This window comes from Blennius ocellaris (genome assembly GCF_963422515.1).
Source record: "Blennius ocellaris genome assembly, chromosome: 12".
Classification (NCBI taxonomy): domain Eukaryota; kingdom Metazoa; phylum Chordata; class Actinopteri; order Blenniiformes; family Blenniidae; genus Blennius; species Blennius ocellaris.
In genome coordinates, this window is record NC_137661.1 from 24266470 (window position 1) to 24285408 (window position 18939).

Consider the following 18939-nt stretch of genomic DNA (forward strand, 5'->3'; position numbering starts at 1 on the left):
AGAGATTGCAAAAATAATAGTAATAATAATAAAATACATAAATCTATGAGAGCAGTCGAGAGGCGACATAGACAAACAATAAGCACTGACAGCAAAGAATCTACAACCAGTCCATCATAGAAGTGGACAATATGTACATACACCAAATAAGGCTGCCACATCCCTGTAAAAGTATTATAGTCTTTCCTGAGTGTATATGTCATTTATCAAGTGGAACACAGCTATTCGTTTCTGAAACCCATCTTCCTATAGAACGTTTGGAGTCAGACGTCCACCTGATGGCTGTGCACTTCCTGGCAACACACAAGGCCAGTGGGAGAAATTTCTTTTGAGCCCTTCTTAATCGTGTGTCAATATTTGAAGTATCTCCCAATAAGCAGGCTTGCGGATCTAATGGGTGACGCACTCCTACAAGTTTTGTCATGGCATCAGAAAAATCATGCTTCAAGTTTTGTGCATATAGATAAACTGTTAAAGAGTGACAAAAGGTTCACAGTGCTTGCACATGTTCATCAAGAACATTGGTTTTGCCTGACGGTGAGAGGGCACATGTGGCCACGGGAACAAGCACTTCTGTCCAAATTGGTGCGAACGTCCATATTGGTGTGGACAGGAAGCTGCCAATTGCTGCTATCTCCACCTCTGTCGCATGCTCTCCAGGTTGGGCAATGTTGCTATTATCTGCTGGTCAAGAACATTTATTACATGCAAATTTTTTGCGGGCGGTCCACTGCAAACGAGTGAGCTCAGACCTGCAGGAGAAAGACAAAGGACGGGCCAAAGCCCACCTTCCAAGAGTGGATCAGACTCATAGCCCTCATATTTTTTTTATGGGTACTGGCTGGTTTGTGCATTAATTTGATCTACGAGAGGTAATTTTCCTCTTTTGTTTGTAGGTGGAAAAAAATTGGAATTTCCAATTCACCATGTTGAAAGCTTTTTTGGCATCTCGATAGATAATAATTGCTTTTTGTGTGTTACAGTCAGAGTGATCTAATTTATTAATCTACGTGCTTTTGAGTAGAACTGTGGTCTTAAGTGAATCATAAAGTTTTCAGTGTTGATTTATTCGGCATTTGAAGTTGCTGTCCTTAAAGGGACACTATATAAAAGCGCACACATGTAGAACAGAACTGAGATTTTAAATAAAGAAATAAATAAATAATGAAAACAGAAAAGATCTATCCCAGGGGAAAAGTAATCACTCACTCACTCACTCACTCACTCACTCACTCTCTCTGATGTACTTCAGTAAAATTTTACATGAAATAAATATGTGTAACAAAATAAAACAATATCACAAATGGTAAGAAATGAACAAGGAATCACTTTTTTTTAAAGTAATTTTTGTCTTCAAATGTAAATCAACCAAAATCATCGGTATTTCCTGTGGATGCTTCAGAAAATCGACTGCCTGGTGCGCTGCCCTCCTTTATATTCAAAAAACATGTGAGCGAATAAAAACCGAATGCACACACTCAAAAAACGGACTCAAGCCACTCTTAAAATGAACACATTAAACATTAATTCACTGGATAATACTATATTAAGTACAACCCAAACCTAAAAAGAACTATTCACTGTAAAGTAAATTCTTTTTGTTTGTTCAGCCGATCTTTGAGGTGACACATTTATATTTTATTTGACTGAAGAATATACATTTATTTTGGCAGCATCCGAAAAAGTGTATTCAATGTAACCTAAAATATTTTCATTAAATGAGCCCCTCTTAGATGCAAACACATTAATCATTCATTTGCTTAAAGAAAACATATGATTTTGTTAATAACCAAATAGTGTTAATCCGTGTAACCAAAACGTTTTTCATTATCAATCAGGCTAAACACATTCACACATAGTTTGCCTAACAAACATTAAATACTTTTCATGAAAACCTAAATAGATTAAATAATTCTAACCTAAACTACGTTCATATGTGAGTCTTTGGACATGCCCCAACACATTTAAAAAAGATTTGGCGAGGAGGGCGGGATTTGAATTTTCACTTCCAGGAGTTCACCAGCCATTTTGACCATGTGCGTCGTTGGACTCGGTTGGCAGTCAAGGCTAGATGTCCAAATGGTAAGTTTTCTTTTTTTATGAACGAATATGCAAATGTATTTAGCATTATGAAAACTCATATACTCGTTGTGCAAGAGTAGCCTAATTGTCTCGCTCGCGGTAAGACGCTTTCTGTTGATAATTTACCTCAGGCTGCATAGAAACTAAACTTTTCAAACAAGCAAGTCAAGCTAATCATTCCAGATTTTGGATGTAAGCAAGACGAGGTCTGTCTTGAAGGTGTATATCAGGGCACACATTTGGACAGACGCTTTAGCTGCTCATTGTTTTAGTGTTCAGCTAAAATCATTAGCCAGCCGTTTGCTCAAACTCAAGTTTTTCGCCTGCGGCTCGCGCAGTAAATTGAGTCAGTCAAAGATATTCGCCGTTCACGTGAATCGTGAAGATCTGTCATCAGAAAAAATAATAATAATAATAAGGGGAGAGGGGGTTTATGGCGTGTGACGCTTAAATGCACTGGCTGAGGCTTGTAAAATGTTCACTGGTGCTGTTGCGCCAAATATGCCATTTCTCCGTGGCTGCAGCCGGAGGAGCCTCCAGCTCCAGGCTGCGTGAGCCCCGCTGCCCCGCGTGCGCTCGCTCACTTCACCTGGGCAGCGCTACAGCCGCCCGCATGAGCCGGCTGACTGTAGCTCGTCTACTCGCTAACCCCGCTCCAAAAGACCCACCACTGAGGGCGATGAACCGCACGAGACATCGCGCTGACGCTGAGGTGAAAGTTATTCCGCTGTATGGGCTTTTACTGCTTTTCACTTCGTAGCTAACGGTAGCGGCTAATGTAGCAGTATACAACAGAGTTACACCGACACAGTGCGCAACTCTGCACAAAACTAATCCAAGTTTTGTGATGACTGTAGTTTTCATATTTGACAATAGCCGCGTGAAACATTAGAGGATCTACAAGCTAGAGACTAGAGTTGCTGCTGGTCACGGAGATGTCCCTGAGACTTCCCCCGGAGATAAGGCGAGTCTCCAGGTAACCTCTGTGAAAATCAACCGGTTCAATGTTAGCTGTGATGTCCCCGCAATGTCTCCTAGACATGTCGGCTACAAAGGAGATCTCAAAGAGTCGTGTGGAGTGTCTTTGAGATCTCCTTGATATCCGAAGGGTCTGGGGGACATTGGGGGGGACATCACAGAGCGGTCTCACAGGTTTATGATAACAAATAGTATTCACAGCATTGTCGCAACTGCTTGAGACCGCGTAGACCTCTTCAAGGTCATGCAGAGACTTTTTCAAGTCTCCATGTGGTCTCCGCTGAAATCGAAAGTTGATGATCATTTTCACCGAGATTACCTGGAGACTCGCCTTATGATAAGTCTCTGGAACATCTCCTTGAGCAGATCAGTCTCCAGGCCTTGATATGGGCCCTTTAGCTTTGTGCTTCTTATTAGAGTATATACTTGCCAAACATTGTATGTTGACTTTTACTGTTCTTTAATAATGAAAGAATTTCATTTTGTTTTCTTGTCAATTGTTTATTTTCTAGATTAAAGGACTGTGATGGCGTCTCCGGCCGTTCTGAGGGTCCTATTTGGAGATGAGTCAGACTCCAGAAAAATGACTCTACAGTCAGGAATTCCTGGGACAACCGAAGAGCTTTACGAAATTATTCAAAAAGATTTTCAAGTGCAAAGACCTTTTAGAATCCAGTATATGGACACAGACTTAGATGCATTTATAAACTTGGATTCAATGTTAGAAATCAGCTCCAAGGCCACAATAAAAGTGGCGTATTTACCTCCCGAGGATGCCTTAATCACGCTGTACCCTGTGGAACCAACAAACGCACCAGATCCAGTATTGACATCAACGCCCTGCACTTCAAGACCTGAAACTCCAGTTTCCTCCCTTGTTTCATCCTGCAGCGATGACACTATCATTTTACAAACTCCCCATTCATCACCAGAATCGAGAATGACCTGGCCTCGAGTGTTCGTCATCCCAAAATTTCCATATGAGGCGGAACTTGAACTGCGGCAAAAAAATTCAGAGTTCGCAACAACTGGAAAATACTTCACCCCAGGTCCTAAGCTAAAGACAGCGATCCTTGATGGCCTTGCTCAAGAAATGGTGAAATTCACCAAATATCCCCAAGGATTTCATTGTGAGGAAGTAGCTGAAGCCTTAGTAAGAGCCCATCCTTGTCTGGGACAGCTAGGCACCCAGAAAGGTTTCTGTGGATGGAAGCAATCGCTGAAATATAAGATGCAAAACTACAGAACCACACTTAGTCAACTTGGAGATCTGGAAATCCGCGTGAACTCCCTAAAACACAAGCGTGAGGGAAAAGGAAAAGCAGCAGCCAAGATAAAAAAACCACGGAAAGCAGAGGTGAATTACATCCCTCTCTATCCACAAGGTGAAAATGCTGACACCTTAGAGAGTGAAAGAGTCGCCTTAATATCAGAAGCCAAAAAAAGTGACAATGAAGGTGTCATCAAGGCAAAAATGGAAAAGACCTTCTCGCATAGACGCCTGGAGATTGTGGAACAAAAACCAAGGATTGCAGAAGTCAAGGACAGATGGCCTTCCCTGTTTACACCAAATGGAGTGAGTACATGAGTATCCTATGTAGAATCGTGAACTAATGCAGAACTGACAGCTGAACCATGACTCAACCAGGATTAAAAAGAAAGGGCTGAACCTGTTTAATTGCTTGACTATAATAGCCAAAATGCACTGTGTAATTCTGTATGAAACACGCCAGTAATTGAGATTTGTTTAAAAAAAAAAAAAAGGGTTAAAATCAATGTGATTAAACATTTTCATGGTTTGAAGGATGGTTTCCCGTCGCTAGTTACGTGTGGTAATTCCGCATTTTACAAATGTGTTATTACATTTGTGCCTTCGTCATTTTTGTGATTACTGAATATTCCCTTTCTTTTCTTTCTCTCTTTTTTCAAGGTAAATGACGAATTTGTACGGATCACGACAAAGCCGCTCGTCTCAAAGTTTCTCTCCCAGTTGGATCACTTTTCTGAGAAGCTCATCAGCATATTTAAGCCCAAGGGAGGAGCCAAAGGTCTGAAAATCCGCCGACTTCTAGAACAAATTGAAGAGGTAAGTGAGAACCGATGTATTTAAAGGGACTATATCACGCTATTTTAGCCATACGAAAGTGAACTATAGGCAGTAGTAGAAATAGAAATGTCGCAGCTATAAGTTACTTTACAATGCAGTTGACATCTGCAACCCAGCTTCATAAATGGCTAACACTATGTCTATCTTTCTATCTGTGTATCTTTCTCTATCTGTCTCTCTCGCTCTCTCTGTCTCTATCTGTCTGTCTCTCTCTATCTGTCTCTATCTCTCTATTGCTATCTCTTTCTCTATCTCTATCTCTCTATTGCTATCTCTCTATCTGTCTCTATCTCTCTATTGCTATCTCTTTCTCTATCTCTATCTCTCTATTGCTATCTCTCTATCTGTCTCTATCTCTCTATCTGTCTCTATCTCTCTTGCTATCTCTCTATCTGTCTCTATCTCTCTATTGCTATCTCTCTATCTGTCTCTATCTCTCTATTGCTATCTCTCTGTCTCTATCTCTCTATTGCTATCTCTCTGTCTCTATCTCTCTATTGCTATCTTTCTATTGCTATCTCTCTATCTGTCTCTATCTCTCTATTGCTATCTCTCTGTCTCTATCTCTCTATTGCTATCTCTCTGTCTCTATCTCTCTATTGCTATCTCTCTGTCTCTATCTCTCTATTGCTATCTCTCTATTGCTATCTCTCTATCTGTATCTATCTCTCTATTGCTATCTCTCTGTCTCTATCTCTCTATTGCTATCTCTCTGTCTCTATCTCTCTATTGCTATCTCTCTGTCTCTATCTCTCTATTGCTATCTCTCTATTGCTATCTCTCTATCTGTATCTATCTCTCTATTGCTATCTCTCTGTCTCTATCTATTGCTATCTCTCTATTGCTATCTCTCTATCTGTATCTATCTCTCTATTGCGATCTCTCTGTCTCTATCTGTCTATTGCTATCTCTCTATCTGTATCTATCTCTCTATTGCTATCTCTCTGTCTCTATCTCTCTATTGCTATCTCTCTATTGCTATCTCTCTATCTGTATCTATCTCTCTATTGCTATCTCTCTGTCTCTATCTCTCTATTGCTATCTCTCTATTGCTATCTCTCTATTGCTATCTCTCTATTGCTATCTCTCTATCTGTATCTATCTCTCTATTGCGATCTCTCTGTCTCTATCTCTCTATTGCTATCTCTCTATCTGTCTCTTTCTCTCTATTTCTATTGCTATCTCTATCTCTCTATCTGTATCTCTATCTCTCTCTAGCTTCTGAATTGGTCTGTCAGTTAGGAAGGAGTTAGGGAAAGGAGCCTCAATGCTAACTATCATAGCTACTTTAGTATAGGGACCTCTGGTCCTAACTAACTGGTGATTAGGAGCTATGTATGTGCCATCCCATAAGCCACTGCGCCAATCAATAACACAATAGTTCTGCACATGCAGAGCAACACCATGCTGCTCCACCCAATGTTTCCACGATACATTGGGAAGCTGTTGGCTGACAGAAGTACGCATTTGTAGGAACAGCAAAAGGCATTCTATATTGTTGTCCACCTCATAATCTTTACTTATTCAAATGAAAAAAGAATTGGCACTCAAAACCTCAGGTTAGCGGAAGTAATCCAAAGTACAGGGTTGTACTTCGGAATTAAAAATGAAACTTTGAAAAGCTTGTACAGTGAGTGAGAAGGCCTAATCACCCCAGTGTTAGGACTTCTAGCCAAAGCTGATTTCTTGACCTCAAAACTGATTTGTGACATCTCCTGAAAAGCATTTTTGTTGATGGTGAAAATTTAATTGAATATATGAATGTACAATCATGTGTATTTGCAGGAGGACATCGATGTGAAGCGCGAGTGCCTACTTAAAAGCCTGATTGTCTACTTGAATGAGGATCCGAAGTCAGTGTTCAAGGATTATGGGGTTAGTGTCTCGCCATACTCACCAGTGTTCCTCTGTGTTCTGTTTCAGCTGTGTTTGTGTCTAATTGGCGCCAAAAGGCATCCATAATTTAGGCTAGCTGACATAAAAAAATACTAGGCTTGGTGTAACAGGTAACTGGATATGCAATCTATCATATATATAAACACTTTATAAACATAAAGTGTTTATATATACTCTATAAACAGTTTATGCAGTCAGTTTTAAACTTAAACTATTACTCTTTTTTTCCCCAATGAAATCATAAACTATAGTTTAAATATTTTATTATTTTTGTCTAAAGACCCATTATAGACTTTATTATAATAGTACTAATAATACATTTTATGTAGAAGCGCCTTTCCCGAACACCCAAGGACACTGTAAAAACATTAAAAACAAGAGCAACAGAATAAAACGGTACAAACGATTGAGAAGGTGAGCGAATAGCTAGGTGGTGTAGGACTGTCTGAACAGGTGAGTTTTGAGTTTGGATTTGAAGAGTGGCAGGGAGTCTATGGTACGGAGGTCAGAGGGGAGAGAGTTCCAGAGCTGGGGAGCATAGCGGCTCCCTAGAGCAGATTTTAGTCAATCAATTATGGTGGTAGAGATTAAATATGTAAATTTTTGTTTTATTTCAGATTGATGAGGTGGAGGACGCTGAAAACGATGTGGAGACCACCATGATGGGCATCTTTGTCTTCAGGAGGGCCCAACATGGGTTTGCTGATGATGTCTGGATCATTGTTGAAGGTGTCAAGGTCATCAGTCGGGCTGGAAGTGTCATCATGGCATTCATCATCTTGTTTGGACTGATCTATGCCCTTGATCTAAGCTACCCAGGCAATCTCAAACACACGTTTGAGTTTGTTCAGAAAGTTATCATGCACATGGATGGACATAGGCTGAACAGCAAAATTCAGCAACTCAAAATGAAGATGTTCCAGTAATGGAGGTCCACTCTTTGTGTTTTGTGAACACTTTGTTTAGAAGTTCTTTGAAAATCTGATTACTTGGACAGATTGATTTAGAGTTGATGTGAAATACTTTCAAAATCTCAAATGCACAAACCTATGTTATTATGATTTGTTATAAAATATTTTGTTAATTGTGCTCATTTTATACTTGTTCAAGAGCAGTGAAAATTTAAGGGAGAGTGTACAATTTGTGGAAATTTTAATATAATGACTGTATGGTTTTACAGTGATTATAGAGCTCAACATTCCTATCCACTTCTGATCACATGCTGGGGTCCCGAAAGAAAACATCTGATTCTTATTTCGCACTAATTTTTAGAAAATTCTAATGTTTAAGAGTCTAAAAGCACAGCGCCGGCTAATCCGCTCTGTGCTAGTATTTTTGAAAGAACATAAAAAAAGAAAAGAATGGGACTTTTTTTTTTCTGGATCCCAACATGTGACTAGAGGTCTGCAGGCTTGTTGCACGGTTTGGCTATGCTAGTTCCTCTGTCCTGAAATTGTGAGTGCCAGTACTTACGGTCTGTATTCTTTTCCTGGAGTAATAATCATATTTTCTAAAGATTACGTGGTGGGCAGTGAGTTCCCGGCAGATCATTTACTGTGTGTTCAAATCTTGATGCAACAAGTTCAGAGGAAACACCTGTGATCATAAAGGATTGATAGTTTGTCTTGAAGCTAAAGGCTAAGATGCTATATACTATTTCAAATTGTATAATGCATGAAATTAATGTTAGCCTTTAGCTTCAAGACAAACTCACTGATCCTTATAAACATAAACGTCTCCTCTACGGAAATATTTACACTGTACAGCAACTCGTTAACCTGCAGGAAGTGATCATCTACCAGGAACTCACTGTCCACCACAGAATCTATAGGAAATATGATGATTCGAACGAGTCGTACTAGCGCCCACAACTTCAGCTCAGAGCAACTAGCGTAGCCACATTGTGCAACAAGCCAAATTGTTAATAGGGTTTGGACATGAGCAACGTTGTTAATTATCAGTCAAATGTATGTAACAACTCTGAGGTTGAGATTGTGACTTGGGCATTGATACTAGTTCTGAGCTATCCTGATAAAAATGCCGTCATGGGGATTCTCGCTCCATTTAACGCTGACTGTTTTATTATCAGCTTTTTCAGAATACAGTTTTAAAGTAAAGTTTTAACTTGTACAAAGAAATAAATCTTTTACAACAAATATTGTAGTCTGGATCAAATTTGTATGCTTTATTTAGAATGAAAACCTTTGAGTTGAACAACCACAAATTATAATAATACATTTAGAATATAACAATAGCTTTCGATATAATTATTAAAAATGGCTTGACCAAACTCATTTATATTTCTTTACATAAAAACCTTTTAGTTGAGCTATTAATTGCTAAAAATTGATTGCCCAAACCAATTTCATTTTTTTTACGTGAAAGCCTTTCCTTTTAGTCAACCAAATGAAGAAATATACTTCTGGACAAACTAAACAATATTAACATATACAGAAAAACTTGGTTTGAGTTGAGTTGAAATATATTTTTTGGATGGAACTTCTGCCCACAATTAAATTGAGTTAGTCCAATGAATCATTTTTTTGAGTGCAGGTGATTAAACTTTACAAACACAGCAAATAAAAACAAACAGTTTGGTGAGAGAAACATTAAGAATCCTGAGCAAAAGTCAACCACTCCCAATAAAAACGACCCTCCAAAGAAGTCATTTACATAAATGCAAATATGTCCTGGCTATACTGCCGATTAAAAGCTGAAAATGGCATTTTTACGTCACGAAAGGAATCTTGATGTTAATCTAAAAGTTAAGATACAAGCAACCTATTTTGGGCACTCTACATTAACAGCCCACATTAGGAATTACATAAAAGAACTATTATGACAAGTTAATGAGTGACTTTTAACTCATATTTATCTGGCATTCAATGCATTACCTTGGCATTTATCTCCATACTCTTTATACTTTCCTACTTATTCCGTCTGCTTCATAGACTCCCTCCTGTTTGACTTCCCTCACAAATCCCTGCACAAGCTTCAAGCGGTCCAAAACTCAGCTTCTTGCATTATCACCAACACCCCCCGATTCCACCGTATCACCCCAGTTCTATAGCAGCTCCACCGGCCACCGATGGAATTCTGGTGAAAGCACAAAATGCTCCTATATACACTCAAAGCCTTCCCAAATCTTGCCCCTCCTTATCTGTCAGACCTCCCCAACATCACCACCTCCTGGTGTGCCTCCACCCTCCTGGAACACCACTGGGTGAACAGTTGTCAGCTCACAAAGTGTGGAAGTCACTCCCACCCCAAAAAAAAAAAAAAAGAGCTTCACTTCATAGAAATTGGTCTACAGGTGCAATTCCATCAAAATAAGAACCCATAAAATTTTGGTGCTGATCCAAATCAAAAATAATTGTGACAAATTTTCATTTCGCTATATATTGTTACATGCTTAGCCTGTTACTGTAAATGACAAGTGCATTGTGGGAAATGGAGTCGTAGCATGTTTTAGTTTTGGGAAGTGTAGTCTGTTACTGTCCTGCTCCACTTCGGTGCTAAAAAGTGGAATAAACGGCCACAATTCTGCAAACACCGGTGTTTTTCCCGTCTCCCTCCGTCCAACTCCACATCCGAGACACAGATTGTTGTGACCAGCAGTTAGTGAGAAGTTAGTGAACGAAACTCCACGATAAGCCAGGCTTCTCAACTACGGTTCGGACGATAACGTGGAAGAAGGTTACAATATTGTCTTATCCCACCAAACTAAATAAACTAGCGACGGCACAAATGAAGCTTCATGAGCCAGTCTATATTTTCTGAAGCCACAAGATGGCGATGTCTGTTCAACAAATGTTTTGAAAGCACACTTCATTGCCGGTCTTTCAACCTCTATCTTTAAACCAAGAGCGCCATCTGATGGAGTCAGAAAAAAAAAAGAAAGTGGTTCAGGAAGCTTCATTTGGCCATCACTCGAATGAAGGCAGTTGACCTCGATACGGGAATATGTGTCATTTCCCGTGTTACTCGTGTTACTTGTGTGAGAGTCCACACCTTCAGGTTCCTTGGTGACGACGCCTTCTGACGGTCCTCGGAAAGAATAACCTGTCCACTGACCTGCTGCTGACCTTCTTCCTGCTCGTCCATCCAGAGCCTGACGACGAACTGGTTTACTGTACAATTCAATGTGTGACATTGCTGTGGATTTTATCGCAACAAAAAATGCACACGCACACAGACTTCATTCAGGCTCGATGAATCATAATAGACGCAACATGAGAGGAATTGTTTCACATTTTTGAAAAAAAATTCAAACATCTCCATTAGAGCTCATCGGCGTTACCCAAATTCCGCCACAAAGAATAACAAAACAGGCAGAAAAGCACATTCCATTTCTTCTATCAGTATTTCACAAACCCCCAAAGCACAGCGGACAATAGGAGCAACATTAATTAGACTATTTAATTGCCCACTCTCATCCCCATATGGGTACAGCAGCTGCTGCTATCCAGCCAGTGCACTTTTATTGATTATGGTACTGATACACTTCTGTATTCCCCAGAAACCAAAGGCAATTACTCTGTGTAAACCACATCCAGCTGTATGCCTTTCACTTGTAAATGGTTCCGCCCAACATGCAGTCAAGCTGTAGGGCCCATGTCTGATATTTCCCCGAAGATCCCTCTTGTATTTTCTTTTTTTTCCCCTTTTATTCCACACACAGAAAACATCCCAGAGGAAAAAACCTGGTGGAAACCGATAGGGAAAATATGAATATGGATTACCAACATGATAAAATATGAAGGGAATGCACAACATAATGTCCTTTTTTTTTTCCATATTCAGCATAATAATAATGATATTAATGACTCCTTGCCCTGGAGTTTGAACACTACACTTTTCACTGGCTCGTTGGTGTTATAATAAAAACAGAATGCATGCGCAGTGTTGACTCTTGTGTGGGTTTTGTGTTGTGTGACAGCCAAGGAAAAGTTGTTGCAGGGTACCTCGACCCATCCATTTATCCCTGGTCTAAAAGAGGAATTACAAATAATTTACACATCAAACACCTGCTTGAAGTCGGTGAATAATATATCAAGAACATGATTTCAGTCAGGACGTTCTCTTCTCGGCCGGCTTTAGTGATGCAGGTTCAATTTAAAGGCTATTGTGAGGTGTTTTTTTTCCCCCATTGATATGTGGAGCAAAGCTTCAATCTGTACGGACGGGATGTCACAAAGGACATTTTATGATGACCTCTAGTGGTCATTGTCACCTTAAAAGCAGCAATGTCAAAACTTCAGAGGCCCTTGAGACATAGTGAAGTTGAGAATGGAAATTATGGAGAAAAAAATACCTGCGTGTCAAACTAAGGCCCCCGTTTACGCAACGCTTTTGCTGAAAATGGCACTGAAAAGCCAAGTTTTGGTAAACACTCCATCTTCGTGGAAATGAGGTGAAACGTCACTTCTCTAAAACGCTGCTAAGTAATATCTCTGTTTCCTGAGTGACTTCAAAACTTGTATCATGTCTTGGTAGGGATTCAAATGAAACGTCTACTAACAATGGAACTCTCTTCGCCACGGACCGTGCTTCAGTCTTTCTGTCTTTCTGTCCAATCAGCGACGAGCGTGTCAGTAGCGTGTATCTACCACTTCTCTTTGGTCTGTGAATTTTGTAATATTTTTTTGGATTTTCTAATGTTTTCTTCACACTTTTCAATGCTTATAAAAATCGGGGGATGTTGTTTTGTTTGTATTTTTATTTTAGGTTTGGTATCACTGCACTATTGCTGTTTTTGCAGACATGAAACAAAACAGAGGTGTGCAGGGAACTCTAATATATTTCTTACACCTCTTGCCACATAAAAAAAAAACACTCTGTGCAATATTTATAATCATGCACATGTTCTCCTGACAGATTGGATTGAAGACATTTTTATTTGCATTTAAATTACCAAATATTATAGCAGTGAAAAGGGAGTTATGTTTTTTTTTCTTTCTAATAAACATTATTTAATCAAACGGTTCAGTTTTAACTTTAATCTTTTCTGAGAGGATTGGACTGCTGGTTATTTGCTATATGCTTATATGTAACATGCCGTGGTTAGGATTTCGATACGATAGAGTAGATATTTCCAATTAAACTGAAAGATGTGCATCATTTGGTATTAATCGTGACCCATTATAGCATGAAGGCACGGCAAAATACAGCGGCATTATTGATCCCTCTTCATAAAACTGTACAGATATTTCACAGCGACCCCAGTAAGCCTCCCACTGACACTCCGATGGACTCCATCCTAATTATTCAGTCTCCATTTGAACCCAGTCTGCAAATCAGAGCCAGGGGGATTGATTAAATCCATCTTAGATACAGAGACTGGCACCAGGAGGTGTTTACGTTAGACTATTAGGACTGATTGACCAGGAATGGACCGGGAATCAAAGGAAACGCAGCGCCCGTGTTTATATTTCCAGTAGATAAAGAGGTCTGAGTGAATGAATCTCTGTCTCCCGGGAGTCGGGGCTTACCCTATTTATACTCGCCTCACCGGCCTTGACTCTGGTTTCAGTCTTATTCAATGTTCAGCAATTAGAGGTAAAGTTTTGCCGCTGCGGGCTTGTTATGGGAAAAAAAAAATGTGGAGCAAACAAGTTGAATTAACTTGAGGAGGGGAGAACTGATGCAAGCGGAAAAAAAGTCTGAAATAATGTCAGGGGATGAAAGAAAGAGACGCGAATTAATCAATGCTCCAAAGATTTACTGTCTGAAGTCCCCGATTTAACATCCCCCCAGAGGGAGAAGGGTCTCGTGCACATGTGGTTAAAGCAGACCAATGACGATAGATCTTCTATTAAAAAAAAAAAAGGTATGTGCAACTTATCACAGCTGCACTGAGCCACCCTGTGGATGAAATGATGATAAAGTTTTAGTAACCAGCTCCTACTTGCACAAGCAGTGGGTATATACTGCCGTAAGAGAAGTTTTGTTTTTGTTATAAAGTTCTAATCCAAAATGTTATTTTCTGTAGATTTATAGAAACTTCACGGCCAAACAGTGCGCCAAAAAAAAACTTTGCTTCAACATATTGCTTGTATTGATACTGTGTACTTCACCACAAATACAGAAAACATGTACCGGTAACCTTCTCTTTGAAAAAACAAAAACAAAAAAACCCTGCTTAATTCTTTTTTCACGTATTCGTCTCATACACTGCATTTAAGTTTTGAGAAACATCTCTGTTCTCTAATTTATGCACTGCACTGCAATTTAACCCTTTGAAAACACCAGAGTGTTATTTTCAACCAATTTCTCTCATATTCTCTGAGTTCTGACACTTTATCAAACATACAAACTAAGAAAAACAAATCGAGAAGAGATTCATTAAGAGATGTCATAAATACAGCCTTGAAATACAGCCTTGATTCCAGAAGGTCAATGAGTTTTTCTTTACTACTTTAAAGCTCAATTTTATGCTTATCCATCCATTTATCCATCCCAGTTTCATCTCGTCATCTGCGCCAAATGATTGTCAAATAACTCTCATGTTAGACTTGAACTGAATCCAACAGAGCGACGTTAAGCATTTTTGTTTTTTGATTCACAGAACAAGATGTTGTTGCTCTGAGGGAGGTCAGATGCCAAAAGAAATCTCTAATCCCACATAGTCTAATAACAATAATATAATTTATATAAATGAAAAAGAAAAGAAATTAATGCAATGATTTTAAAATCAATCAAGCCAATTGTATTTTCTTGTTTTTAACTACAGACATGTCATCATTGGAGCATATGAACTTATTGTGGGTTCATTTGTCATTCAGAATCAGAATATTCTATATTGTCATTATTAATAACAATAAAATGTTATATGCAGTCGGCGCATTAGTCAGTGCAAATGCACCAATACACAAAATTGTGTCCCAGAATAGAAATATACAAAAGGAAGTAGAAGGTTTAAAAGAGAACAATAAAATGCCAAAAAAAAAGACATTGTATACCACATGAACCTATTTTTGTCCGTAAACATCTCAAAAGTCAGAGGGAGAGTTTCTGGAAATGTGCTATATTAATATTGTTTTGTTAAAGGGATTGTGCTGGGAATCAAGTTTTGACTTTTAACCTTGACCTTTGTTTGCTGTGCATTATTTTTTGTATTTGTGAGGAATCCCCGATGTATGTTATTTTTCTCTCCATGGCCACGCATATAAAATGGTAAAAACGTTGAACTCTGGTTTATTCAGAAGTGATCATGATGTCCTTTAGGAAGCAGAAGTGCTTCTGCAACTTCCATGCAAACAACATTATTTTCAAAATGCTGTGTAAAGCTGGAACCACAAAATGAAATGTATTTACGACAATAAAATTATAACTGCAGTTAATCTTTATGCGTTTATGACCTGTTTAATGCCTCAGTTGAAGAAATGCAACACTTTTTTGAAAAGCATAAAGTCCTCCGTGAAGTGATAAATACACTTGAGCTCTCAGTGAGGCTGCAACTAACATTTCACTTTAACTGAATATAAATGTTAGTTCAGTCAGTGCACTTATTTTCTCATCTTGTTTTTGTTGCGTAGGTAAATTAATATCAAGTTGTCTCGTTGGTGCCATTTTCCCATTCAACACCTGCTCCTTGAGTGCGATTAATAGGCTGTTTACCAGAATCACAAGCGACTTAAATGTCACCAAACAGAAACCACACTGTCTCTAATCACACAAAACTGGTTTCAGTTTTATGGGATGATGAAAATATATAGATACATAGATATGTATTTAAAGTTCAATCAAGTTGTTTTATTTTTCATTTGTTGTTTTAGTAAAAAAAATAAAAAGTCTGTGTCTGACCCTGTGTCTCACCTCATGTTTCCAATCAACCAATGATCTTTATTATGAGTTCCACCTGTTTCCACCCTTTCCCTGTATATTTAAGCCCTCTCCCTCTGTTGTCTTTGTTGGCTCCTCGTCATCGTGGTGCCTGTCATTCCTGATTTACTGTGGGGTTGGGTTTGTTTGTTTTTTGTGGTGTGTGTTCCCTGGATTTTTTCTTCAATAAACTCTGGTTATTGTGGAGCTCTGGATCTGTGCTTAGGTCCATCTGCACACCACCTGATGGTTTCTTGTTTGGAAATTGCAAATCATTTTGCAGCAAAGCAAGAAAGCAAGCTTTGAGATAAACAGTTATGGTAGTATTATATATCCTGGCTGTTGTAAAAAAAATAAACACAAAATAGAAAAAGATAAAGGCTCTTTTTCAGTTTTTTGAATTCCAATTTCCAAATGAAATGTAAAGTGAGAATGGGATCATTTCCCTACATCAAAAGTAAACTTGAAAGGCCGTGAGGCTCGCGGGGCAGTCATGCCACTCTGGAGGCTGCTATTGTTGTTATTGAATAACAATTAGAGGAGCACAACCTTTTTTTTTTCCTGCTGGAACCTCATTAATATGGTTTTAAAACAAAGTGTTCTCTTGTAGAAAATAGAGACGTTGGAGATCAGATGTTCAGTGATGGCGATACAAACTGGCAGAAGTGATATGACAAAGACCGACACGCACAACATCCGATCTAAGGCGCTAGTTTCTTGTACTACATGTTGCATATCTGGGTAGAAGGGCCCGGGGGGAGAAAATAAATGCTATGCAACCTTTAATTTTTGAAAGTATTTCCACTTTGCTGGATTGTTTTGGATGCTTCCCTTGAAGTTTTACACATTTATTCAGCACTATCACTATGTGTATGCGATTGTAGCGTGCATGTATTTCCCAGTTCACACGACTCACCGGCCAGTTAGTGGAAGTCATTGGTAGCAATAGTTTTCTACAAACAATACAAACGATCACATGTTTGGAAAATATTTCCAGGAAGTTTTAAACAATCTTGACTTCAGAGTTAGTGACAAAGTGAGGAATGAAAACACGTCAAAGAGAAAATAAACTGGACACATTTATGTAAATGGAGTGACTGCTGCTTTCACTGAACATAAAGATAAGAAAATAAAGAAAAAAAAAATCAATGTAAAGCAAATAAATAGACCAATTAATTCAGTCACATTCAGTGATATTTAATCCTCAGCACAAGTAATCCTCGCCTCTCTTTTCATGCTTCCCGTCAACGCCCCGTGCTTTGCCACAGTCTCCCTACCGCTCACAGTCAGAGGCGCGTTCATTGTGCCGCACATGAAACATCCCGCTGCAGGCAACCAGACAACGAACAACCCACCTGCCAGAGGGCTCATGATGAGCCCCTGTGAGGAGGGAAAACCTGGAGACAACACAGGGGCCTGTCGCTGGGATTACAGCAGCAGTCACCAGGAACATGAATATTACACTTGGATGTGCATCAACACATGCAATTCATTTAAGAAAATTACTGTTGTTAATTGAATGGAGGTTTTTTGTTTTTGTTTTTTTTAACCACCTCCTTATTTTTCTCAGTATGTTGGTGGGATTTATGCAATCAATCTTGTGTGGACGTGCCTGAGATTCAAATATTAGAGGTGCACTTCATAACTGTAGCCAGTAGAGGGCGACAAATGAACGGTGTATAAGTTGTATAACCTGCAAGGCATGGAGTCCTAATTTTCGGCTTTTAAATGGTAAACTCTCAAAAACTCACGTTTCAAAAATCAATCACACCGACCAGTCAAATACCTACTAATTATGTAATTAGGTGGACAAATAGGTTTACAAACTGTGTTTTTATTGATTTTCCCAGTACTCATCACCAGACATTATGCCTTATGAGATTCATCATTTCACAATAAATATAATTAGGTTGCAACAGATTTGCACAATTAATACAGAAAGCAAAACCTCGGTTCAATTTTTATTGATCACGCGTGCAAAGAGAAAGCTAATTATTCTTTTCAGATGGATTTTATAATTTAGTTGCTCAGCAATGACAAAGGGGTAAATCTAGTGAATCGGGGGTATTAGTGGGTGCAGTAACACGAGAAGAGGCGCATTTTGGAGCAAAGCGTTGGTGCCATGGTGTCAAATTAATTTGTTTTTGCAGCTTCGATCCTCCTTCAAATACCTTGCACACATAGCATGCTCCATTGGATATGTGCAGATACTTGCACATGAGTCAATTTCCAAGAACAAAACCCACTGATAGGAAAAATAACCCTGCTCATGCTTCATGCTGTGATATCCAGTCGAGGTGTAACCCCCCCGATTCTCAGTCCACACAACATCAGCCTGAAAACAAGTTCCATCTTCCTTTCTAAACACCATAAAGCAGTCTATTGACTAGGAATTAAGAAAAAGAAAGAGAAAATTAACAATATGCAAGTGGTGAGATGATTGTGTATTCATGTCTGACCTATAATTCTCAATTATAACAGTAAGCTAATTAAGGTCCTCAGATGATAAGATAATACTTGGAACAAGCTGGAATATCATGTGTGTCACACACACTAATTGATCCGGTCTTGACAACGGCATGTTGCTTGTGTGTGGCGTTGTCTTGGAGACCAACTCACTGAATTCACAGCGAAGAGGCTCGGCCTGGAAAATTCATATCGAACTGTAACTCTGCAGACCTCATACTGTATTTGCTTATTCTGATGTAGCCAGGAATGTTTGTGTTATATGCGACTACATTGAGCCCAGCAACGACCAAGGATTGTAGTTAATTGATGTATTCATGTCCAGCTATTTTATAATATACTGATTCTTGAAAAAAATCCACATTGAGTAATTAATAGATTCAATTCCATAATGTGCTCAAATGTGCCCAGTTGATTCAGAAACAAACAAACAAACAAAAAACAAAACAAAGAAATAAATGTCGGATAAAATGGAGCACAGGAGAAATTCGCCTTCAGAGTGAGAGAAACTCCCTGAAAATAATAAAACCAATTTTCTCTCATTCAAACTCAGATAAGTGAATCCAATTTCTCCAATTCACTATTGC

The 18939-nt window shown here is 38.9% G+C and overlaps 1 protein-coding gene across 2 annotated transcripts; it reads left to right on the forward strand.

The window, feature by feature from the left end:
* The first annotated feature begins 2028 nt into the window (after positions 1-2028).
* On the forward strand, positions 2029-9302 carry LOC308137683 (uncharacterized protein). 2 transcript variants are annotated; one of them, XM_080506452.1, is made up of 3 exons: positions 2029-2082; positions 6953-7042; positions 7681-9302. In XM_080506452.1, the coding sequence occupies exons 1-3, from the start codon at positions 2035-2037 to the stop codon at positions 7987-7989; spliced, it is 447 nt and encodes a 148-aa protein (XP_080362578.1). In that variant the 5' UTR covers positions 2029-2034; the 3' UTR covers positions 7990-9302. The 2 variants fall into 2 exon arrangements, with proteins under 2 accessions (XP_080362578.1, XP_080362577.1); XM_080506451.1 differs by lacking the exon at positions 2029-2082 and adding an exon at positions 2675-2794.
* Positions 9303-18939: the final 9637 nt, after the last annotated feature.